General features: G+C 38.4%; 1 protein-coding gene across 1 annotated transcript in view; it reads left to right on the top strand.

Moving 5' to 3' along the window:
• supt16h (SPT16 homolog, facilitates chromatin remodeling subunit) overlaps window positions 1-10564 on the top strand; it is an 18534-nt gene extending 7970 nt beyond the window's left edge. Inside the window, exons 8-24 of the mRNA XM_016528197.1 lie at window positions 63-153; window positions 250-323; window positions 590-702; window positions 789-854; window positions 1671-1769; window positions 1855-1970; window positions 2060-2213; window positions 2288-2415; window positions 3893-3988; window positions 4023-4164; window positions 4233-4471; window positions 6440-6515; window positions 6599-6768; window positions 6848-6977; window positions 8543-8669; window positions 8781-8855; window positions 10315-10564. Of these exons, the coding sequence (XP_016383683.1) occupies window positions 63-153; window positions 250-323; window positions 590-702; window positions 789-854; window positions 1671-1769; window positions 1855-1970; window positions 2060-2213; window positions 2288-2415; window positions 3893-3988; window positions 4023-4164; window positions 4233-4471; window positions 6440-6515; window positions 6599-6768; window positions 6848-6977; window positions 8543-8669; window positions 8781-8855; window positions 10315-10421 (2003 nt within the window). The 3' untranslated portion in view covers window positions 10422-10564. The remainder of the gene's footprint in view (window positions 1-62; window positions 154-249; window positions 324-589; window positions 703-788; window positions 855-1670; window positions 1770-1854; window positions 1971-2059; window positions 2214-2287; window positions 2416-3892; window positions 3989-4022; window positions 4165-4232; window positions 4472-6439; window positions 6516-6598; window positions 6769-6847; window positions 6978-8542; window positions 8670-8780; window positions 8856-10314) is intronic.
• The last annotated feature ends 296 nt before the right edge of the window (window positions 10565-10860 follow it).

The raw sequence follows: 10860 nt of genomic DNA, 5'->3' as shown, positions 1-10860 counted from the left end.
CTGTGAGTGTGTGTGTGTTGAGGATCAGTGTTTTATCATCAGTGTGTGTGTGTGTTGTACAGGAGTGAAGCTGTGTGACGCCTTTAACACCGTCCTGGAGTTCGTCAAGAAAGAGAAACCAGATCTGGTCAGCAAACTGACAAAAAACCTCGGGTTTGTGTCTGAAACGCTTCGCACTCAGATAATCGATGTGAAGTGTGTAAAATGAGCCGCGTGTGACATACGTGTGTGTGTGTGTGTGCGCTGCAGGTTCGCTATGGGCATTGAGTTCAGAGAAGGATCGCTCGTACTGAACGCCAAAAATCAGTTCAAACTCAAGAGAGGTGAGTGTCAATATAAACCAGGGGCTGTTGTACACTATTTAGCATTACTGCATTAAAATATTTTGCTCCTGTATTTAAATTGTATTAATTTACCTTAAAATGAAGATTCATGATACTGTTTGAAAAGTATATGAATATAATATCAAAACCCTTCACTCTGAAACGTGCAGCGTGTGTATATTTAATTCAGTCGCAGCCTTTGCGCTGTTAATAATCGCACTGAACCGTATCGTATAGTGTTCGTAACGGCTTGTGTGTTTGTGTAGGGATGGTGTTTAGCATCAGTCTGGGATTGGCTGACATGATCAACAAAGAGGGGAAGAAAGACGAGCAGAAAAAGTACGCCCTGTTCATCGGAGACACCATACAGATCAATGAGGTGCGTAACGGCTGGAAGCGGCCCGCTGTGAGTCCGTCTCTGTGAAACGCTGTTCAGTAATCCTGTGCTCGTGTTCGTGATCGCAGGAGGATCAAGCCACCGTCCTCACGCCCGTCAAGAAGAAGATCAAAAACGTTGGCATTTTCCTGAAGGTAGTAACATCAGTTTGTCTCATGCCTGTTCAAAATCACACTGAAAATGAATGTACATTAAACACAAAATACATTCGATTTAATGCGTTTCAATACGTATAATAAATTAATGCAAATTTTGGGATATTGCATTAAAAAAATGCTGGATGAAGAGATGTGCGTAATATTTTAATGTGCATTAAAAAAAAATGTATGTGCTCAATAAAAGCAGATACCTTTTTTAAAATTATATAAAATTATATAGGCATTTAAAAATAACTATTAATTGTTACTTGAAATAAAATAAATGTTAACTGAGATAAAATATATATTTTTTTATTTCAGCTAGATAACAAATAAAATGTTCATTTAGTTTAACTAAAACTGAAACTTTAATAAAAACCTATATTGACAGTTTAAAAAAATAATAAAATTTAGCAAAAACTAAAAATTATATGGATTTATAAAAAAAAACAGCTAATAAAAATGACAAAAAATAACAAATACATTAAAAAATGTTAAAATAAAACGAAAAGAATTCAAAATATAAAAAAAAAGATTTGCGTTCAGTGATGTTATTGTAGTATTATTATGCAGAAAAAAAGATTTGCAGGCTTCCCCAGTTTTTAAATTTTTTTTATTGCTGTTAATTTGCGCCAGTTTTCCAGGAAGTGAGTTTTGTTCTCTTGACCAAATGCAATGTTAAACGGTAATTAATTCGCTTTTATTTTACATGATATTCCGATTTTTCCCAACTTTAGATGAAAATAAGTCTGTAGAGGTCTCGAAACAAGATGGGAGAAACTTGGCTGCTAAACCGTTTCTGTGTGTTTCTAGAACGCTGATGAAGAGGACGAGGAGGAAGAGGACGATAACGCCGAGGAGCTGCTGGGGAAAGGAGCTCGCGGCGCCGCCCTGCTCACAGACAGAACCAGGGTACCTGCATCCTTCCTGTTCTCTAATCGCCATAATGCACCCGTTTCATTCGTGCGTTCTCATGCGCTCTCATCCGATTGGTCAGAATGAGATGACGGCTGAGGAGAAGAGGCGGGCCCATCAGAGAGAGCTGGCCAATCAGGTGAACGAGGAGGCCAAGCGGCGTCTGACGGAGCAGAAGGGAGTACAGCAGATACAGAAGTACGAGGACGAGCGCGTTTGCGCCTCACTCAGCTCAAGCGGTCGCGCTAGTTTGACGTAAACGCTCTCTTCTAACGTTTCCCCCTCAGAGCCAGAAAGTCGAACGTGTCGTATAAGAACGTCTCCCAGATGCCCCGCGAGAAGGACATCAGAGACATGAAGATCTTCATCGATAAGAAGTACGAGACGGTCGTCATGCCCGTGTTCGGCATCGCCACGCCGTTCCACATCGCCACCATCAAGGTAAAGGCATCGCGCCGCTCGTACGCTGAGTGCGCTTCTTCGTCTCGCTCTGAGTCTCTGTCGTGTGTTTGCAGAACATCAGCATGTCTGTGGAAGGAGATTACACGTATCTGAGGATAAACTTCTTCGTGCCCGGCAGCTCGCTGGGACGCCACGACGGGAACATCTTCCCCAACCCCGAGGCCACGTTTGTCAAAGAGATGTAAGCCTTCAAATCATCACTGGGCTTCACAAACCAGCTTTGACACGCATGCACTTCAGTGCAGCGGCGTGGCTTTCATGTGCAATTTACATAGCTTTCTTTGATTAGCGTGTCATAAATAAACTACAGAAACGCTGTCGAATAGGCCACTGCAGAATAGGAGACTAAAGCATGTTTTTAATGTACATTTTGTTGGATGTTGCATTAAAAATTGCTGGATTAAAATGCAGAGATGTGCAATAAATCTTAAAATGTGCTTTAAAAAAAAAAAGGGTTCAAATATAAAGCAGATGCTTTTTTTAATTCAATTTTTATTTGGTTATCATAGTTCTAAACAAAAATAAATATTTTTTTAAAATATTCTATTTTAGCTGCGTGCCGAGTGAAATTTTCATTTAGTTTAACGAAAATAACAAAAAAAAAAAAATATTTATATAAAAATATTAAATTTTTTAAATATTTAAAAAAATTTAATATAAAAAAAAACTTAAAAAAATATTTTTGTTCTGTTTAAAAAATATATAGACGTATAAATAGCGATTTCTCATTTTTAATCAATACTGATGTATTCTTATTTTTTAACAATTATATACATTTTTAATATTTTTTACAACATATTATAGAAACCTAATACTGTTATTAAAAAGTTGACATGAAAACAATTTAAATGATTTTTGCAACTCCGTTTTTCAGTGTTGATTATTAAATAATTTTAATTAATTAAATGAAAGTTAAATAGCATTCATTTTCGGCTATTTTAACAACAAATTGTAGAAACGATTCTGTTAATAAAAAGTAAAATAAAAAAAGTGAATGAAATCTGCCAAATGTGCAATTTAAAGGATTTTTACGACTCAGTTTTTGAGTGTTGACTATTAAATAATTTTGATTAATGAAATGATTATAAAATAACTTTGTTTTCTGTTTTTTTAAAAAGTGCATTTCAGTGTCAGCCAGAATTTATTTTGGTGCATCACTAATTTATTTATTTTTTGGTATTAAAGTGAGACCAGCTTTAGTTTAGATTTAGAGAGAAGCTTTACACTTTTTTTTTTTTTTTGTGTGTGTGTGTGTGTGTGTGTAGTCTATAATTTAGGTATTTTACTTTTCTATTTTTCACTTGTTTCTTGGCATAGATATAACTGTGGGGCTATAGCATGGTGCTAAATTATAAACACAAACAATAACTTCTCTTAACTTTCGCTCGGCAAAATAATCTGTTTGTGATTTACTTGCAGTGCACTCGAGAAGAGATTAGATCCTCTCCATAAAGAAACCTGCCATGCAAATGGTTTTGGTCTGAACACCTTTTGATTCAAATTCATTTGCATCAACTTTTTGTGACACATTTGTTCATTTTTCAGCTTGTGTTTTAGCCTAAATGACTGTTCTGTCATTTTCAGACCTGTAGGTTGAACAGTGCTTTTTTTTAAGCAAGCGTTAAAGCCTTTTTGCGTGCTAACACTGTTCTTTTCAGTACGTACCGCGCGTCGAACCTCAAGTCGCCCGGCGATCACTCCGTTCCCTCCACCAACCTGCAGAACGCCTTCCGTATCATCAAAGAGGTGCAGAAGCGATATATAAAATATGAATGTTAATCACAAAAAACTGACTCTGTGTGTCTCTCCAGGTTTCCGTTTCACGTCAGTACGCGGCGATAAAGTCGACATCCTTTACAACAACATCAAACACGCCATTTTCCAGCCCTGCGACGGAGAGATGATCATCGTGCTGCACTTCCACCTGAAGGTGTGCGACAAGCTTCTGTTCCCCGCTGAACATCGACTGACTTTAACGAGGTTCTCTGTCTGTCGTAGAACGCAATCATGTTTGGTAAGAAGCGTCACACGGACGTGCAGTTCTACACGGAGGTGGGCGAGATCACCACAGACCTGGGCAAACACCAGCACATGCACGACCGCGACGACCTCTACGCCGAACAGATGGAGCGAGAGATGCGACACAAACTCAAATCCGCCTTCAAGAACTTCATTGAGAAGGTCGAGTCGCTCACTAAGGAAGAGCTGGAGTTCGAGGTTCCTTTCAGAGATCTCGGGTGAGTGGATTAAGTTACTCGCTGTCATGCGCTGTGATCAGTTTCGAATCGTAACTGTGTCAAACATGCTTGAATGTTCCCATACGCAAATAAGACTTAAATCAAAACAATGGCTGTCATTCACTATCAGTGCAGGAATTTGTTTGTCAAATCTTGTTTTACAAATCATGATTCATTAAAAATGTTTGTGCTAAAATTTATTCAAAATTTATGGAAAATATAGAAACAACTGAAACGCACATAAAAATCAAATATTGTGCGATGCCTTATAAACATGAGATTTTATACATGGGCACTTTTTTTTAACAAGTGAACAGTTTATAAGAGGAACGCATAACTTGTGAAAACAGTTTTCTCGGTCATGCAAAATGTTTGTGAGCAAACAATGTTTTTTGGGGAAATGCAGACGTTTTGAGGGCAAACACAATTTCGCAAAGTTTCTTGGGGAAACAAGCTTTGCAATTTAACGCAAAGTTAATGAAGAACACAGAAATGTTTGTGCTTAAATTTATTCTAAATTTACGAAAAAAAAATTTTTTTTTTTTTTTAAACGAATGAACAAAGTTTATGAGGAACGCAAAACAAAGTTTCTCTGTGATGCAAGGTTTCGTGAGCAAACAATGTTTTTTTGGGGAAATGCCGAAGTTTTGAGATCGTACACAATTTTGTAAAGTTTCTCGGGGAAACAAGCTTTGCGATTTAACGCAAAGTTAATCAAGAACACAAGTTTCGCAAATGAACGATGTTTCTTAGGGAAACACAAAAGTGTCGATAAGCAAAAGCAGAGTTTCTTGGGGAAACAGGTTTTGCGAGCAAACAAACGTTTTGTGAAGATAATTTTTTGTGAGTTTCTCGGTAACGTTTTATGAGTTAACGCCATGTTTTTTGGTAAAATGCGAAAGTTGTGCAAGTGAACGCAATCTCACTGAAAGTTTTGTGAGGAAATGCTAAATTTCTCAGGGGAACAGAAGTTTTATGTATAAGCTAAGTTTGTGGGGAAACGTAAAAGTTAGCCAAAATAACGCAAAGTTTCTCGGAAACACAAACAACTTTTCTCAAGTGAACGCAAAGGTTATTATTGCAACTATTACATTATTATTACGTTTACTATAAATGCAAACGTTTAAGCGATCACAACTTTCCTTGGGGAAACGTGAAACTTTTGGGAACAAATTTCACAAAGGGAATGCGAAGTTTTTCAGGGAGTCAGGACTAGCGAACAAATGCTAAGTTTATTGGGAATGCAGAAGATTTGCAAGCGAAACCCAACTTATTGGGCGAACGCAAAATTTTGAGAGAGAATACAAATGTTTCGCAAGTGAACGCGAAGTTTGTCGGGGAGAATGATGAAAGATTATAAAGAAAAGGTTCTCAAACCCTCAGATGATGTTGTGTTTTATGCTAAATGTTAACCTTGGGAGTAGGGCTGCACGATAAATCGCATGCGATATTTAACGCGCATCTTGTCAGAAAGCCGGTTCTGTAATCGGCGGTAAATCTCCATCACGTGCGTGCTTTCACATTGAGCAGCATTAACTACACAGAGCCGTTGTTCACTGACGAGCTGCGCAAAACCACGCTCATATTCGCACGATTTTTTGCGCAGCTCGTCAGTGAACAACGGCTCTGTGTAGTTAATGCTGCTCAATGTGAAAGCACGCACGTGATGGAGATTTACCGCCGATTACAGAACCGGCTTTTCTGACAAGATGCGCGTTAAATATCGCATGCGATTTTATCGTGCAGCCCTACTTGGGAGTGTGATTGCTCATTTTAACTATGTCGGTTAGAGGTCAGGAACAGATTAATGTCGTCGCGAATTATCCACAGCGTTTTCGTCAAGCAGTTCTCCTGCGCTATTATTAGCGAATGCGACCCAATAGCTTTTCGCCGAAGTTCTCCTGGTTTAAGCGCTCTGTAAGTAGTTGTTTCGTCATCATGTGACGTCTGTGTGTTTTTGCGTTTCAGGTTCCAGGGCGCCCCCTACAGGAGCACCTGCCTGCTGCAGCCCACTTCCAGCGCCCTCAGTAACGTCACGGAGTGGGTGAGTATCTCGCCAACTTAGAAAATAAATAAATGATACTGCGCCACAAACACCCGTCCTTACGACCCGCTTCTCTCGCGCAGCCTCCGTTCGTGGTGACGCTCGACGAGGTGGAGCTGGTTCATTTCGAGCGAGTCCAGTTTCACCTGAAGAACTTCGACGTGGTCATCGTTTATAAGGACTACAACAAGAAAGTCACCATGATCAACGCTGTGCCCGTCAACTCTCTGGATCCCATCAAAGAGTGGCTCAAGTAAGCTGGCATGCCGGCCGCGCCGCTCTCGTCTGAGACGTTTACAGTGCGAGTGAACGTGTTGTGTGTCTGTGTGCAGCTCGTGCGATATCAAGTACACTGAAGGCGTACAGTCTCTGAACTGGACCAAGATCATGAAGACCATTGTGGACGATCCCGAGGGCTTTTTCGAGCAGGGCGGCTGGTCCTTCCTCGATCCGGAGAGTGAGGTAAGACCGTCTCGCTGTGATCAATCTGACCTGGGATACTAGTAGAGTTTTAATTAATATTTTGAATGCGTTTTTTCAAACCTGTGGGGCTCTTGTGTCGTTTTAGCATCGTTAAAGGGTTAGTTCACCCAAATATGAAAATTAGGCTGTGTTTTACTCACCCCCGAGGCATCCTAGGTGTATATGACTTTCTTCTTTCAGACGAATCCAGTCGGAGTTATATTAAAAATTGTCCTGGATATTCCAAGCTGTTTAATGGCAGTCAGCGGGTGTCGCATTGCTTCAGTCCAAAAGAAGTGAAATAAAAAGCACCCATCCATAGTAAAAAGTGTCTCACACAGCTCTGGGGGGTGAACAAAGGCCTCCTGTAGCGAATCAATGCGTTTTTGTAAGAAAAATATCCTTATTCAAAACGTAATAATCACTTTAATCTAGCTTGCGCTCACTGTTGTAAACAGAATCATTTCCGGGAGGATGACGTATTTTTTAGTTTTATTTTACTTTTTATTTCACTTCTTTTGGACTGAAGCAATGCGACACCCGCTGAGTGGCATTAAACAGCTTGAAAGATCAAAGACAATTTTTAATATAACTCTGACTGGATTCGTCTGAAAGAAGAAAGTCATATACAGCTAGGATGACTTGAGGGTGAGTAAAACGCAGCCTAATTTTCATTTTTGGGTGAACTAACCCTTTAATGAAAATTCATATTTTGAATAAGATGCTATTTTTTTTAATTTTTGTTTTCATGTTTGATTTTAAAATGTTGTTTTGTTATTTGTAGTAGTTCGTTTTTTACTTGTTTTTAAATGTCTGTATACTTATTTTAGTTTTTTAGTTATTTTAGTATATCAACTTTAAATGAGTGTTGAAACTAGCTAATATATTTTTAAGTTTAAATCTGTTTTTTATATATTTACAATTTTTCTCTTTAATTTTAATGTAATTTTAAATGTTTGTATACATTTTTTTAATGTCTGTAGTTTTTTTTCTAAATGAAAATCCAAAAAATATGTATATATTTTTTAAATAATAAAATAAGATAAAATAAGTGTTAATGTTTACTTTATTTCAATTTAAAGCAACAAAGTTTTTTTATTTTTTATTTTATTGTTTTATTATTTTGTTAGCGATAATAACTGTGGTGACTAAGCATTTGACAGTAGATGTGTATCGTCTCTAATATTTCTTTAATTATTCAGTATTTTTTATCATTATATTTGAATGAAATGTATTTAGCTGTTTGAAAATAATAAAAATCTCATTAATAATAATTATTATAATGAAATGTATTTCATTTAAAAAAAGATGATCATTTAAAGATTTATTATTATAAATTTATGTTAAAAAAATATATTTAGTATTTAGATCAATTAAAATGTATTTTGATTATTTAAAGTAAAGATTAACTTATTTTATTTCAAGTTACAAAAGTTGATTTTTTTTTTGATTTTTTTTAGCTGTAATGATTCTGGAGAGCAAGCATCTGTTTAATCTGTAGTTATTATATATTCAGCTGATCACAATTACATGGATGTTAACGTGGTGGTGTTTCTGTGTCTCAGGGAAGCGGCGCGGAGCAAGACTCGGAGTCTGAGATGGAGGACGAGACGTTTAACCCCTCGGCTGACGAGGAGGAGGTGGAAGAGGAGGACAGCGATGAAGATTACTCCTCGGAGACAGAGGACTCTGGTAATCAGCCGCTTTGATTAGGAGCTGTAGTTTAGCAGAGTGTGTGTGAATTTGGCTGTGCTACTAAAGCGTCTGTAGAGAGGGATGTTGATGTCTGATCATTGATCACAGATTACAGCGCGTCTCTGGGCAGCGAGGAGGAGAGCGGCAAAGACTGGGACGAACTGGAGGAGGAAGCCAGGAAAGGTGAGCTGCACTAAAAAAAAAAACATGTTAATCTGACCTGCTGCTGTTTCCCTCCAAAGCAATGACACTTCCTGGAGGTTTTGGTGTGTGAAGGTGAATAGGCTCCAGATTTGAACTAATAGAGCACCATACTTTCCTCTGATTAATCACTGTACATGTTTTGTGCTTCAAGTCAAGTATGTGAGGCATCAAAAATGCAGTCATTTGCATGCATTTCTAGCACCTAAATCTGAACATTGGATGAAGCCAGGTTCAAAATTCATGTTTGTTTGAGTTGACGCATTAAAGTTTTATATAGAGGGGATTTTGGATTTTTCATTTTAATCACTCCATAAATCAGAAAATACTGTTAAGAGACAAAAAACATGTTTTTACTGTTTGTAGGAACAAAATGCTATATATAATCAGGTGAATGAAACATGCAGGGCTCAAGACTGCGACTAAAACCAAAAATATTAATTTGCAAGTGATATTTTTGCTGTGATCGCCACTGGCGACTATATAAATGTAGATGTTATGATTTAAAAATTTGCACGTAACACGTAAATACCGTTTTGGCGCTCTTTAATGCGGCGTGAGCGATCGCTTTAGCGTGAACCCATCAGATCTTTCTCTTTACCACTATAGTACGAAATAAACACGAATGCACATCAAAAGGTATTTTATTAGAGACCGTACAGCTTACTGAAATGTCTCATGCAATCGCTCGTTCAGTGTTTCAAACTGCGGAAAACGAGTAAAGCTTGTAAACAACACATTTACCTCCGAATAACCATTCAGCCTCCATAAGCTCATTAATCAGCCAGAAAAAATGATGTTGCATGTTACTAATGAAGAAAAACAGACTGGATGACAGCATTTATAGGATGCTTTGATTAGGAGCCCAAACTACACTCAGTGGCCAAGTGATGCTGATATAGTTATGGTCCGTGATATTGGCACAGATTCTGTGTAATAAACAGTTGGAAAAGACATTTAGTTCCCACTTTAAGTGATCCTTAGTTCCCAGGACATCTACAAGATGGATTAAAATGCTGATAAAGACAAGAAAAGATGAGACATAAACACATGACAGGGTGACTGAAATGTTGAAGTGTTACAATAAATGCAACGCATTTATTCTGTGGCACTTAAGAAAATAATTTGCCGCCTAATTTTGTTTCTCATAGAAGCCAATGGCACCTTAAGAGATTTCTTTTATTTATTTTTGTCTGGAGCTCTGATATGAACAAACCCCTCGAAAACCCTTCAGAAATATATAGAGTGTGTCTGTAAGTGCTGCTGAAGTGGAGAAACAAACTCATTTAGAGAGAAACGGCCTTTAACTGTTATTGACATCTACAGATGCAAATAGATAAGGCGCATTAAAATAAAAACTTCAGTGTGTATCTTGGAAGTTAGTTTTCACGTCTGCATCACGCTGTACAATGCAGTGATTGGTCTTTTATTTCCTCCTCAGCTGATCGTGAGAGTCAGTATGAGGAGACAGAGGAGACCTCAAACAGGAAGAGGAAAGGACGTTCGTCAGCTCCGCCTCCCAGCAGCAAGAAGAAGAGACGACATTAGAAAACACACACACTCTCTCTCTCACTCACACACACTGCCAAATCAGTCTGCCACAGTCCTCTCTGACTGCCCCACACTCACTCACTCTCACACAGACACACTCACACTCTCTCACACACTCACTCACACACACACTCTCTCTCACACACTCACTCACACACACACTCTCTCTCACACACTCACTCACACACACACTCTCTCTCACACACACACACTGCCAAATCAGTCTCCCACAGTCCTCTCTGACTGCCCCACACTCACTCACTCTCACACAGACACACTCACACTCTCTCACACAGACACACACTCACTCACTCTCACTCACTCACACACACACACACACTCACTCACTCACTCACTCACTCACACACACACACACTGTGTTTGGTGTAAATAGTATCAGCCAGCGCTGATATGTGCTGTAGAGTAGTGGTTTTCA

The sequence above is a fragment of the Sinocyclocheilus rhinocerous genome, unplaced genomic scaffold (assembly GCF_001515625.1).
Source record: "Sinocyclocheilus rhinocerous isolate Xijiao unplaced genomic scaffold, SAMN03320098_v1.1 scaffold691, whole genome shotgun sequence".
In the NCBI taxonomy this organism is placed as follows: Eukaryota; Metazoa; Chordata; class Actinopteri; order Cypriniformes; family Cyprinidae; genus Sinocyclocheilus; species Sinocyclocheilus rhinocerous.
The sequence above is the reverse complement of the archived record's forward strand: the minus strand, read 5'-3'. Positions and strand labels throughout refer to the sequence as shown.